The sequence below is a fragment of the Thermobia domestica genome, chromosome 6 (assembly GCF_964235325.1).
Source record: "Thermobia domestica chromosome 6, izTheDome1.hap1.1, whole genome shotgun sequence".
Lineage (NCBI taxonomy): Eukaryota > Metazoa > Arthropoda > Insecta > Zygentoma > Lepismatidae > Thermobia > Thermobia domestica.
In genome coordinates this window covers 131,022,283-131,037,198 of record NC_137459.1, presented here as the reverse complement: position 1 = coordinate 131,037,198, position 14,916 = coordinate 131,022,283, and the positions used below count along the sequence as shown (strand labels likewise).

Below are 14,916 nucleotides of genomic sequence, written 5' to 3'. Positions count from 1 at the left end.
TGACTACATCATCTCCTGTATTTGCCAAACCCTAGTAAATGTTGGAGTATTTACCCAGTCCTCAGGCTGTGTCAATGAAGAGAGGACGCCTTTTGCCTTTACTGACACATGCAGGTGGATATTTTGTCACATAGTGTTTCACAAAAATGTTACCAAGAGTGAAAACAGAAAAAGGTAACCCTGTTCAGGGATAAATTAATTAAAAGTGGGTTTAAGTCCTTTCGAGGGGGCCACGGTGGCTCAGTGGTAGTGCACTTACCACTGTTGCGTGGGGTTCCTGGTTCGATCTCCGTCAAGTAAGTTTGTGGTCGACAACGTCGTTCCGTGGGTTTTCTCAAGGTACCTCGTTTCCTCCCACATTCTAATTTCATTAGTTCTTCCATTCTCATTCACTTACCTTAATCATCCGTTTTCCTTATTCTAAAGGACATATTTGTGGGACGTTAAACTGAAAGGAATCCTTTTGAAATGATTCTTCAAATTGAATTTTGTCTGTGAAAACTGAATATTTGAAGATATACTTTTGCTGGGGAAAAGTGTATTTGAAGTAACTGTTCAAAGCCATTCAAAAAACCCAGAACAACATTCAGCAGAGCAGAAGGATACTATTAATAGTTTAGTTCAATGAATATTAAGTCAGATCTCTTAGTATATTTGATGTTTAAAAAAAAAAATTAAATAAATAAATTGGTTATATTATTTCACCTAGTTGTTGAATTCTTTATTCTTTGTTCATTTCAAAAATATTGCTGTGAGATGTGGGAGTTACTTCCATTTGATTTTCTTGAATTACTTTTACCTTGACGTCTCTCCTTAATATAGATCGGAATCAATCCAGGGTTGTTTGCGGCGTACAAAGGACATCACTACGCTGGACCAGGCAATCATTTCTGTAAGCGCCTTTCTGATTTTGTTCTTGTGAGAACAGTCAATTATTGTTGTAATCAAGGTTCATGGTGGCCATTATACAAGAACCACAATAGACGTGAACACGTTTTCTGTACTTCGACAGCGAGTATCGTATTAAAATTACATATTTATTATAACTTGCTATCCATTAGTTGCAAAATTTTCTTTCCAGGTGGCTCGTGTCTTGGACTGGAGTTACATTAAGTTCTTGATGCAAAATTCAGATCTCATGAGTTGAAAGGTTTTTTAAAAAAGAAAAATAGTAATAAGCTCTAGATTATTTACTATTTTATTTAGTATTTATTTGTAAGAGGTTTAAAATACGTTTGTAAGGATACAAAATCAAATATGGAAAATTATTTCGTTTCTTTCATGGTATTAAAAATAATTATTGTAATGATATTGGGTTTACTTTTATACAAGTAATTCTTCCATCACTAACTTCTGATTGATTTAATTTTAGTGGAATTAAAACGTCAGAGTTCCATAGTAAATGCAGATTAGAAAATGGTCGCTAGAAATCATAAGCTTGTATCATTCACATTCTAGTCCTATGCATGCTATTGTAATAGTCTAAAGAAACTCTTCCACTGATAATTGGATTTTTTGAAATTTTTCTTTTGGCTGCATGTTTACAGGTTATTGAATAATATTTCTACTTCATGCAGAACACTTTCTTAGCGGTGATTTATTGCTTTGACCTTTGTTCTAACCTATAGTATGCGCTGAACTACATTCATTCATGTTTTGCGGCATGTAAAAGTTATGTCGTTTGATCATATAAAGTTTAAATTGACTAAACTCGGCGCGCTGTAACTTCTACCTCTTCCCTGTACATACCTTTGTGCTGTCAGTTGTAACCAGTGCACGAAACAGTTCCGTAAAATGTTGGAACCTCTCAGGAAAGAAGGTTTCTGCAGAGAACTTTTCTCTATGAGTGGGTCACGCATTACGTACTTTTGCCATCATTTGTTTCCGGTGAGTTCCAAAGTAATGTACTACATATGGAACTTAACATTGGTTGTGTTTTGCATAGTGTTGTAAAATTTCCGGAAATTTTGAAATTGCTGGTAAAAAATCGTTTTACCGATTTTTTTCGAAAAAATTGGAAAAATTGGGAAAGAAAACAAAAAATCTTTGTATTAGGTTAGTTTTACTAGTAATGGAACAGTTTTTTTTTTTTTTTTTCGAAGGCGTGAAAAATGTAAATTGAGAAATTTCAATATTGTGAATATTTAAAAAAGGAGTATTCGAAATTAAACAGTTGTAATTATTCTTGAAAATTGAAAATTCTGCTCTCACTTCCTTTATGTGCCTTTTAGTCGTTTACTCCTGGTTGTGCATTAATTACAGAAATTTTACAATTGCATACACATCTACCATCATGAAGCGTTTCTGTTGCAACGAATAGGGCTCTTGAATGAAACTGAGTTCTTAATGTGCTCTTTGATCTAATGACATTTTGTTAATTTTAACCAAATTACTTCTTAAAAGAAAGAGCAGTAGGTAAATTTCACTAATACTCATGCACTAACAATATTACCTATTGTAAGACATATAATTACTATTATTTAATATTCAAATACAGACTTTAATATAAACTTTATGTACAAAATTTTGTATGTAAACAAATACCTGTTTTCTAATGCGACAATTTATCTACATACGGTATATAAAATGAAAGTGACTATATTTTTAACTTAACAACTCTTGAGCCACCAGATTGATCTCGATAAAAATTTTCAACATAGATGAAGTTCGGACCTGGGGTGGATTTTACCATTTCACTTTGAAAGTACAACTTGGAGGAAGTAAGTGTGGATATATATTGAAAATTACCGATCTTAGTGTCGAACGCATGGTTTTCGGAGTTGCTGAGATGAACAGTGACATTTCCGATGAATCTTAAATTAAAATTCAGCACTGCAACTTGGGGGAAGAGGAGTGAGATAAATAAAATGATCAAAAATGACCGATATTAGTGTCAAATCTATAGTTTTCGTGGTTGCTGAGATGAACAGTAACACTTCCGATGCTGTTTAAATAAAAATTCAGGCCCGCAACTTAGGGGAGGGAAAAGAACAGATATATATATAAAAATGACTGAAAATGGCCGATATCACTGTCAAATCCATAGTTTCCGGGGTCGCTGAGATGAACAGTGACATTTCCTATTCTGTTTAAATCCAAATTCATCGACGCAACTTGGGGGCGGGGAGATATATAAATACAATCGAAAATGACCGATACTAGTGTCGAATCCATGGTTTTTGGGGTCCTGAGATGAACATTTAACACTTCCGATGCTGTTTAAATCTAAATTCAGTACCGCAACTTGGGGGAAGGAGGAGAGGTAGATATATAAGAATGATCGAAAATGGCCGATATTAGTGTTGAATCCATAGTTTTCGGGATGGCTGAAATGAACAGTGAGATTTCCGATACCGTTTAAATCCAAATTCAGCCCCTATTAGTTACTCCTAAAAGGGGAAAGTGACATGTAAAAATAAATAAAAATGACTGATACTAGTGTCGAATTCATAGTTTTTGGGGTCCGTAAGTTCATTGGTGACAGTTTTGGTGCCCTTTATACCCCAAATGAAACGTATTCTCCCCGTGCGAAGAACGGGTGTTCTGTTAGTCTTTAATAATAACAAACGGAAATTTCACATCTTAAATTCTTTAATATATTTGTCGCTGCTAAAACTTACGCACTTGTGCGGTATATGTGTGTGTATATGTAAATAAGATTCTCTCACTTTTTGAGTTGTTCGAAAACTATACAAATAATAAAAAGGGATTTTTGCCAGAAATTAGAAAACTAAAAAGTAAAATTAAAACCTGTTGCTTTAAGTATTTTTTCTGCTAGCGAAATACGTTGTATATATGCTGGAGACACGGTACAGCAAATAAGATTAGTATCAGGCGAAGAAATAGTTCTTAAATTATATTTTTTTGGGTTTTGCCAATATTTCCGAACAAAAGATTTTTTTTAATGGATTCAAAATTTCCGGAAATTTTACACAGCACAAGGACAATAAGTATCTCCATAAAATATATACTATATTTGATTTTAACATACTGGTATTAACTAAAATGATTCTGGCCCTGTTATTTAAGACTTTCCTGCCGTAAAACGGTAACTTTACAAGATTACTTAAGATAATTTAAATGCGTCTATATTAATCTAACTATGATTATATTTGAGGATCTTTTGTAGTCATAACACCATACTATCACGGTGCTAACGTTAAAGGAGTGGTACAAATACATTTGTTGCCACAAAATTTGCCTATTCTAATAGAAGAATCATAACTACTCAATGATCTATACTGTAAACTAGTAAATATAAAATAGTTTTCATTTTAAAAGCATAATGTAGTAAAATATTCGAAAATTTCAATTTTTCCCAATATTTCTGTCTTTTTTTTTTTTTTTTTTTTTTTTCAAGCTCTGGAAAATACTGTAAAAAACTTTTTTTTACCCCAAATTTCCGGTTTTTTTCCGAGCCTTTACAACACTAGTTTTGCATAGACTTATAAACGTTATAATGAAGAAGGGAATTGCGACTCTTATCTAAATTTTCTAAACAAGAAATGTGAGAGAATAAATTGATCAAAGGTAAGGAAGTAACGAAACGTATTCTATGAAAATAAATGCGAATCATACATTGTGTTTCTTAAGCAAACACCCATACTGTTTTGAAGCGAAAATGCTTTGGAACTTTGCACCTCTATAGACACGGGAAGTGAGTAAAATTACTTCACTAATTCATTGCCAGATTGTTCGAATAGTTTTTGGATGCAATTTCTTTGTGCTTTCAGTTCATGGGTTAATGGAATTTGTTGCTTGTTGGTCACAAAAGTAGGTGTGCTGTTTACATGATTTACTAGTGGATACATTTAGGTTCCGTCACATGTTTACAAGTGTATCTATGTGACAACACCAATCGTCTGTTATGTGTAAGAAGCACGAATTAAGATGCATACGGTATGACTACTTTATTTCCTCAGTTCATACAGGGCCAGAACTCGGGAAACATACAAGAAAAGAAAAGTAAAAAATTATTGTCTGCTTCGAGATTCTTTTGAGCGATCTCACCCATTATGATAAACACAATATTTACAGTCTCGGGTCAAATATGGTGGTAGTATAGAGTACTGGGGTGTTCACCATTTAAAGTATGTTTTAGTGTAATTTCTAAGGGGAGGTAGTTTTCAGTTTTGAACGAAATTCTCTAGAATCGATATTGAAAGTGCAATGAGATCAAACATAGTGTTACTAAAGATATAGGATTGTCTGTGTTCAGTGGTCCTTGCCTGTACTACTATTGTCAGGGTTCTCTTCGTTATCAATAGTTTCTCGTGAATATGTTACTTTCATTTGGGATACAATAATATCTTTGATATCTCCGTCAGTGACACCGTACTTACTGATCAGTTTTGTAGGGTCGAAATATAGGAATGGAACTTTGCGATTTTTCTAAAGTACTTATTACTAACTTATAGGTAGTTCTGGTGGTTTACCAGTGAGCAATGGAACATTTCGTATGATGGGTGCTCCTTAAATCAAAACATGTACAGTAACAGTATACAGTACTACGAATAAGTGATCACCGTAGTGTACTTTTACTATATTCTATAAATGTAGTGATGTTGATATCGAATACGGATGCTAATGCTCTCAGGATAACAGAGAATCTGTTGATGAGCGCTTCGTTGACACCCATCATGAATGGCGATAGAGAAGGGTCCTTAAATAATCTTAAGGTTGTATTTCCATCATTTAGTGTTCGCTCTTTCCTGATTTCGTCATGTCAACGTATAACCGTATTCGACTTCTTAATGCTGCCTATATTAGTATCTACCTCTGATCGACGGTTTCCCTCGCTGCACGTGTCAAAGTTTTATTCTTTAGCCAGTAAGACAAAAGGAACAGACACTCAAACAAGCTTATCCACGCATGTAGGCTGGACATACAAAACCTAGGTGAAACGTGAAATGTTTTGTATAATACTTTAAGGATATTGTTAAACAGTTTTGCTGTTGTGCCGAAGGAATTGATATTTTGTCCATTCCATACCTTAACGTCGAACATTATAGGTCAACTATAGGAGTTACTCCTGACGATCGAATTTCAAACGGATGAAGCTGTTGTCTTTCATTGCACTCCGTTCTTCTTTGTATAACTAGCAAAACTTTGTAGATGTGAATTTTTCAGTTCTATTTGATTTTCAGTTTCTGAGGTACCAAGGTCTTAAGAAGGATGTCACTATTGCTGAACGTTAGATCGGTAACTTAAAAAAAAAAAAAACTTTTAAAAATAGTGTTGAAAGTGATCACATCCCACCACTCCCTCCCCCTAGCTCCCATTACGAAGTGAAAAAAGAAACAATTTCATATTAACACAGCACAGGAATCTTCGTTAACCTGTACAAATTAGAAAACTGCCGTCTAACAGATCTTTTGAGCATCACCCCCGCAAAAGTTTGTCAGAATGAAGTCTGCGCAGTTTCCCCCCGCGTAGCGTAGTCGCTAACGCTCTCTTCGCCGGTGCCAAAGGTTACGAATTCGATTCCCGGTGGGAGCACTCGGTCAAAAAGATGTAAAAGCTTTTTCAGGCCATCTATCCTGAATGAGGTTTTCCTGGGTTTTCCTCATTCACACCAGGCAAATGCTGAGGTGGTACGTAACTTATAGGCCCCAGGCCGCTTCCTTCCCTTTCCCCGGATAGTGTAAACGCCAAGGGACGCCATTCCTCATATGTGACGGGCTAAATGACCATAGATGCCGACAGCTCAGAAATCTAAATCCTAATCCTCAGAAGTCTGCACAATGGTATCTATGTTTCCATGTGCTGGATATAAGTTAGCTTGGAGTTGCTTGACTTGATACGTAGTGGTGATGTATTGATTTTCGTAGTCAGTTAATTGCAATTCACAGGCTTTTGTAAATAACATATTTGTCATTATACTTGTGCAACTATATGAGATCATTATTACGGACTGTGGACACTACCAGCTAATAGGTAATCTATATAATACGAGATTTCCGTGCCCAAGTAACTAACATGTTCCCAGTGAACTTAATACGGTTTGGTTCTATTTAAAGTAGTAGGTCACGTTTCATAGCCTGGGCAAAATAAATACAAAAAACAAAAATTATAAACTGTTTATTTTGTACATCACTTTGTACACACATTTCTTTATTGGATTGAAAAACATTGTTCAGCACGTTATATATATATATATATATATATATATATATATATATATATATATATATATATATATATATATATATAGAGAGAGAGAGAGAGAGAGAGAGAGAGAGAGGGGGGGGGGGGGGGGAGAGGGGTGAGTGGGGAGTGAGTATAGCACAGCACGGCATGAACTTCTCAGTCTTAGTTTGTGAGTCTATAGATATGGGTAGCGCAATTTGGCGCATTCATATTCATGAAACTTCAAAGCATATAATTAGGAAAACTTCCTGCTTAAATTAGTATGAGACTTCTTTTTCTCATAAAACAGGGTTTATAAAGAATATATTTATTTGTTGACGGGAGAAACTCACGGAAGCAACAGAATTTAATTTCAGAAATGTTTGCTTACAAACTGTGTTTATATGCATCGTAGTTTTTATATTAAATTTGCGGAGTGATTACTTTTTCATGTCATAAGTTATCAGCTATAAACATTGTACAGAGATTTTTCGTAATCAGAAAATGAGAGCGAGAGAATTTTGACTGTTCCCAATACTAATTATACATTTAACCGGGAAGTCTGTTTGAAGTAATGATATTATATTTTAGACTACATATTTATCAACAAGTTGGAAAATGTATTTCTGTGAATGTTTTCCCTGTTGTGGACTACTGTGCATGGTGGAGGGAATTTGCGTGCGTTTCAGTAAATATACAGAAGTTACCAAAATATTAGAACCACGTTAATAAAATTCAATTTACCTTATTAATACGGTTGGGCCATCTTTAATGTTAGTACAATTTGTATTCGTCGCGTAATTGAGGCATATATATCATGGATCGTTTACAAAGGAATAATTTGTCATTCTTCATGTAGTGGGATACTCAGTTGACTCAGCAATGACGGAGGAGGAGGAGAAAGACATCTGCATTGGACTCGCTGCTCTAAAACTGACGATAGATGTTGAATAGTGTGCAAGTTGGAGTATTGAGGCCAGGATAGGTGTTGAAGTTCAGCCTGTTGCTGCTTAAATCACGCCTGAACAAGCTTTCCTGTGTGTTCAGGCGCATTATTATCTTGGAAGACATAGGATCATTCATGTGGCCACCTAAAATGTCATCCTTTGCGAGTAATAGGACCAACAGAACCATGAATTTACCGCCCACAGCAGCACAGAATCGCCGCCATGTTTAACGGTGGAAAGTAGGCAATACGAAACATACTCTTCTTTGGGCGTTCTCCATACATAAACACTACCTATTGTTGGAAAAAGTATAGATATATGACTCATTGCACCATATTACTCTCTCCAGTCATCAGCAGTCTGCGTATTATATTCTCGGCACGACATTTTTGCGCTTGCGCTAAGGGAACTTGACAATATATGTTGTTAGTAGCTGAACAACACGAGTTGTTGCCATTGGAGCTTATGGTCAAAGTTCTTCGCGTCGCATGAGGTATTTCGTGCAGTAGTGCAGTTGTAAAACATCGAACAAAAGCTACTTTACTGTGTTGTAGTCGGTAAAGTATTTAGCCTGTTACAGGCAGAACCTGATTTGCTGTTGTCACTTGTATAATGAGATCAATGACGAATAGTTTGAACATTGTATCTGATGCGTTTTTCCCTTTGCCTCTCGTGTACAAATCAGGTATACACTGCCGTTTACTGTACGTAAATTATGGCATGCATCTGTTTAACCCTTCCTTTTTGGGGGGGGGGGGGATACGCGAAGTGCATCACCATCTTCCACCTGACAATTGTTCCGAACCATTGCAAACACAACTCACCTGACCATCTTGGACTTCAGCGTCTCTTCCCTCCTATCAGGCCATGCAAGAACTTCTCCTCTATCTTCACATGCGGATATTGGTTTGTGTGTGAGCGGTCACTCCACATACATCCTCTGAACTCTCTTCCCTCATGACCTCCACACAATCACTCGCGTCCTTAGAGAAAGCCCTTGCGCACTTATTGTATGCTCCTGCCTCTTACATCTTAAAAAAAGTTCACGTTATGTTCCGTTGTGAGCTGCCTGTCGGAACACTTTTATGAGTTATCGTTTTGCTGCTACTTTTCTCGAAGACTTTCCCCAGTAACGCGAAAAAAAAAAAATTCTTTTGTCTTTATTAATAGACATTTTGTTTGTTTCCATGTGTAAAATCACTTCCTAACCGTTATAAACGAAGTTTTAAAAATATCCTATATATATCCTATTAAATATCCTATATCCTTTTAAAGTCAGTTGAGTAGATTATTCGCCTCCAGGAATGCAAAGGAAAATGTATTAAGAAACCCTGAACTTAATGTGTGTGGGCGTTAATTATTGCATAAGTAGGCTTGAAAAGGAAATATCTTTGGAACACAAATATTTTCAACGTAAATGGTAAATGTTTAAAATCGTCTTTTCAGGTAGTTGTGGATTTTTTTTCTCTTTTTTTCCCCCCTTTCTCTTACAGATTGTGTACTTGATGGTGTTAATGAGACCAGTTGAGTATGAAGAAATAAACCAGATCAAAATACTGAATGTGGGCTGTTTCTTATAGTTTCCACTAACACTTAAACTTAAATGTTTTCGAAAGTAGCTACGCAGTCACTTTTTACTTAAAACGAAACACACTTCCGTAGCTGTAAATAAATGTTGTGGTAAGTGCTTGCAGCGATTTAGTTGTGCAAAACTTACACAACACGAATGCCCTTTGTCGACGGACAGACAATCGACAAATTTATTATAATCTTTTCTTTAAATTTCTAGTTGGTAAAGCAGGTTGTTAATGGTTCGAAAGATAATAATGAAAGGAGTAGACATACAGTATTTTAAATGAATATGACAATGTAAGTAGAATTATACGGATGAATGTGTGTGAAGTTGAAAATTAAATTCGTTTCTAAAGGAAGTAGCGTAAACAAAAATTTAAAAAAGATTCTAAAAAAGAAGTAAGAATTCGCCACTCGCTAATTAAATCTAAATGAATACAATTAGTCAAATAGATGCACATAGGGGTCACTGTATACAATCCCTAATTGGCTATTAATACTGGCTTTGAGAGTTGTTGAGGATTGTTGCATCACCAAGTTTCAATAGGTGTTAAATACACACTCTGATGAAGTTTTAGCAGTTGGATGAAATTCACTGGAGAGCTTCTGCTTGTTATCTAATTATGGACTGCTACTAGGCGACTATTATCCATTGGTCTTCTGACCACTTTTCTGATCTCGAGATGAGTCTTGCGGCTTTTTTTTTATAGGTGTCAATAGCATGATGACGCTTCCTTGGTTCCCACATGCCGATGACTGTGGAATTTTCTTCCCTTGGAATTATATTGACGTAAGGGATTTACACAATGATAGATTTCCTTTGAAGTTTTAACTATCGATCGAAATGAGACCTGACTCGTGGATATAAGATGCTGAGAAGGTTTCAGATGTAATTTTAGAGAGGCGATATGTTTTCCTTCCCTTTAAGGGAAGTATGATTTAAATCCAAATACACGATGCGGATATTGGGGACCGTCGCTGTTGATTTTTATTACAGATAATTACATGAGTTGTTACAATTAATCATACATACTATTTCCCAAATACACGATACAAATATTGTCACTTGCTCAGTTCTACCATCACTGTCGTTTTTTTTTCTTTTTCTTTTTTTTCTTTCAGATAAATACGTGATGGGAGCTATTACAATTAATCATACATGCTGTTTAATTTTTGATGATGTCAAGACAAAAGTAGAAAAATATTTATTATTCATTCTCTTTGATATTGTATCTATTACTGCGATACGAATTTCTGTCAGTGTAATCATGTGGGAGTATTAATTCCGTGTTTAGTTTGAGAACAGTGTGATAATAAGAATCCTATTTTGTGTACTTTTAATGTAAGTTTGTTTATCTTCAGTTCTCGACTTTCCTGCTTTTTTGATAGTTTATTACATTCTGTTCGTTTCTGGTAAAACAACGTACATACTCTTGAAAAATAAAGATTATTCGAGGTACTTAAGTTTCCTGTACCCTTCTTGTGATTGGTTCCTCTTTAATTTTGTGTATTGTGATGTTTGTCATGGCTTTTACAGGTTTTTACGAGTACTTAGTTTTCCAATCAATAAACTCTCTAATGGGAAAATATGGTAGATGTTGAAGCTGACATAACATAGCCTAGATTTGATGGCTGATTTTATAAAAGGTAGAAAGGAAGGCAAATAAAAATGTGTCCAGAGTCATATTTAAAAGATTGTAAAATTTTGTCCTGAATAATTCAATGTGTCTGTGCATGACTTGTTTTATTTACATTTGTATGGCTACAGATTTTGTTGAAACAAATGTTTGTGATTTCTTATGTTTATGTTCTGTAATTTTGTCTGAAAAGTTAAGAAAGAAACTATAATGTAAGAAAATCGGATCATAGTGTTTAAGGTAATGTCATAATTTATGTAGCATGAAAAACATAACTAAACAAATATATAACTAATAAGAAATGTTAGAATAATACAGTTTGCATGGAAAGTTGTGCATGATCGTTTAGTTGCATTAACATATTTACGCTTGCTTTAGAATGTATCAAGGTCTTGGGGAAGGCCAGGATTATCTACGACGGTTCTTAATTTTGGCTTTTGTTTATTTATTTATTTTTAAAGAAAAATTAGAATTATTTATTTGATTTCTCTCATATTTCACAGACACAAGGCAAAGAGTACTTCGAAGAAGTACTAGGTTCCTGTATTGAGGAGGAGGTATGTAAGGTAAAATAAAACTGGAATGGTCCTGTACAAGGGTGGTAGAGGTGGGAAAAAGTAATGATGAGAATTGAAAATGCTTATACAGCATGCAATATTCTAGTACAAACAATATATATTAACGGATTTTTTGTTCGTTTGTAACGCATGTTTCTTCGAATAACAATATACAGCCTTTGGAAAAAAAAATAACATTACAAAACTTCCAGAGATGATTATATCAAGGTAAAGAGAAAGTTTTAATGAATATTGGGCAAAAATTACATTCTTTTAGTGTTTTAAGCGACAAAATTTCGGAAAATTTAGACCTATCAAGTCACAGATTAGTGTAAGTTGTCTCGAAATAGCTATGGTCTCGAACCGTACGTGAGTTCCCTCGTGGCTATATGGTTAGCGTACGCATCTTCGGCGTAGGAGACTCGGGTTAGTTTCTTGGCGGGAGCTCATATGGTTCGGATCTCACATTAAGTTGTAGATCCACTTGTCATACGCTTTAATGTTCAAAGAGACACTAACACTCCAATACAATCGAACCGTATGTTATCCACACAACGAATTTTATAACACAAGGCTGGATAGCAGAGGAATTTCTTCCTCAACCTACTCTTGTAAAATTTGTCACATAAGCACCGCAAGGTTCGTACAATTCTAGATTTAGGGTTATCTTACATTAATTGTATATAATATCTTGAACCGCGTAAGTTGAATCTTAATTTTGGAGCTGTGTGTTTCAAAAGCTTATTTTTTACAACTCCGGAAGCGTATAGCTCAGGGGAGGGAGAAAGAGGAGCGTTTATTCATACGTTAAGAAGTTTGGTGATGCTGTTTTCTTTGCAGGCTGTATATTGAAAAAAAAAAAAATGAAAATCAGAATAAATCTGCATGTTAAGTAATGTTAACATAATGTGTTAAACTTGCCTTTAATAAATGTATATTTATAAGGAAATAATAGAATTGCTTCGAATGCCGTTAGTTAGTTTTATTTTAAACAAAATTTTTAGAGTAGACGTTGAAAAAGCATGTTTTATTTGTGAGTATATATGCTCTTTAAGTAATAACTACTTGGTAGTGGGAGAAAAAGCTTTCTTTAAGCTAAGGAAGTGTATTCAGAAGATAAAGAATAAATTAGTCCTTTCATAATAATACTTCTCCTTCTGTGATATCTACTCTTCAAGCAAAGTTGCAGTGATGAATTTGTTGATACTTAACTTGCTTGTTCGTGAGCTGTTTGTAATAGAGAAGTGCGCATTTGTTGGCGATAGTAGAAAGAGAAAACAGAAAGCATGAGCAGATAGATAAAATTCAGTAGTGAAGAATTTGAAACTGCAAAAGGAGTAATGATTGCACCCTGTTTTTGTTGTAGCTATAATTGTGTGCGTGGCATATGTGAAATTAGTACAATGTATGTTCTGTAAATTTATTCAGCTTACATTATATATATTATTATTCCATGTAGTAAAATCCCTCGTCATTAAATAGTTAGCGTTTTTGACTTCTAGAAAACAGTTAGTAATGAATACTTCTATTTTCAATGACGGACAGAGTAAATCGAGCGATAAATATATTCTAATTAAAAGTGCACCCAGAACTAACGTAAGAAGCATATTTATTGCGTGAGAATGCACTTTGTGTATTAGGGTTACGTGAAAGCTTAGCACGTTCCCTACATTTACGTGCTTTGATTCCTCTAATAACAGGAAAACAGTAAAACGTAATACAGACAGGATTTAAAAAAGTAAAATAGAAGTGAACAATATGGAATTATGTATAGTAGAGTAAAATGTGTATATGAATACGTAAGGGAAAAATGCAGATACCAAAGGATTTGAATACACGAGCTAAGGGGATTACAAAATTGAACCGTATTTTTTGTACTTTTTGAAAGGATTTGAGTGAATTTTGTTAAATTGTAACCAAAATGCTCTTCGCCCGTACAAACCTTTATTTCGTTTGGGTACGATAAGTTGATTGAGAGACTGACCTCGTGTGTATGTAATAGCGCAGATTTTTACCAACACTCCACAATTGTAATAACTGTATAGAAATTTACGATTGGTCAAAAAAAAAAAAAAAAAAAAAAGCTTTCAGTTTTACAATAGAAGACATGCTAGTAAACAGACCGTAAAATCTACTTCATAATTTCATATTCTCATAGAGCATGTATAAGGTCATAACTGTAGTAATAAGTTTATATTTTCTGGAGAAAAAAGGAAAAGAGAAGGAAGTAGTTACAAAATATCACTATTCCATATACGTGCAACATATAACTAATAAGAACTAGAAACGTAATTAATGTCCCAGTGTTTAGTTTCTAATCTCTTCTAATCAATACTCAGTGGTAGAGCGTTCACCTTTGGTGCATGGGGTCCTTGGGGTTCAGCTCGCGCCAAGTGAGCTTTGTGGTGAACAAACACCCTGTGCGTAGGTTTTCCTGGCGTTCTCCCGTTTCCTCCCACTTTGTCATTTATTTCTCATCATCACTGTCTCCTTTAGCCTAGCCAGCATAACCGTGGAACGTAAAACTCAAAGATTTCATTTTTCATTTTTTCTGATCAATAAAATCATTCGTGTAAGCATTTTGATACATATTTTTTGCTCGTGTGGTCGCCTCTTTCTGGTACTATCTTTCATGATAGGGTAAAGTCTACAAAAAGCAATCAAAATCAAAAAGATGAATTCTTACTCTTTAGAAAGATTGTTAAATTAATTTAGTCGTAACGAAAAAGAAGCTAACCTGTATTATGCCATAATATTTAATATGATTAAATATCTTCGTTGTAACTGACGAAGATAGTAGAAGCGGCTCTCGAAATCATTCCATCATGTTCAATATTACGGCATAACGCAGGTTAGTTACTGTGTTATGTTAATAAAATCTGCCAGGCTCTCTCTTTTTTTATATTTTAGACTCAACGAAATTCTTTCTGAATCCCCAGTGCAGTTAAATCTATTTGATGGAGACATAAAATCGTGCAGTCCTAGAAATATAAGTGTACAGATACATCACTTACTAGAATGTATGCTCATGTCCAAAAATTAAGGGACACGATGGGAAAGTAACGCATGAATGAA

The 14,916-nt window shown here is 34.7% G+C and overlaps 1 protein-coding gene across 7 annotated transcripts in view; it reads left to right on the top strand.

The window, feature by feature from the left end:
• Tdg (Thymine DNA glycosylase) overlaps positions 1-14,916 on the top strand; it is a 126,670-nt gene that overhangs the window by 76,953 nt on the left and 34,801 nt on the right. For all 7 annotated transcript variants that reach the window (XM_081762109.1, XM_081762106.1, XM_081762108.1 and 4 more), the window contains one exon: positions 823-892. In XM_081762109.1, coding sequence (XP_081618235.1) covers positions 823-892 — 70 coding nt within the window. The remainder of the gene's footprint in view (positions 1-822; positions 893-14,916) is intronic.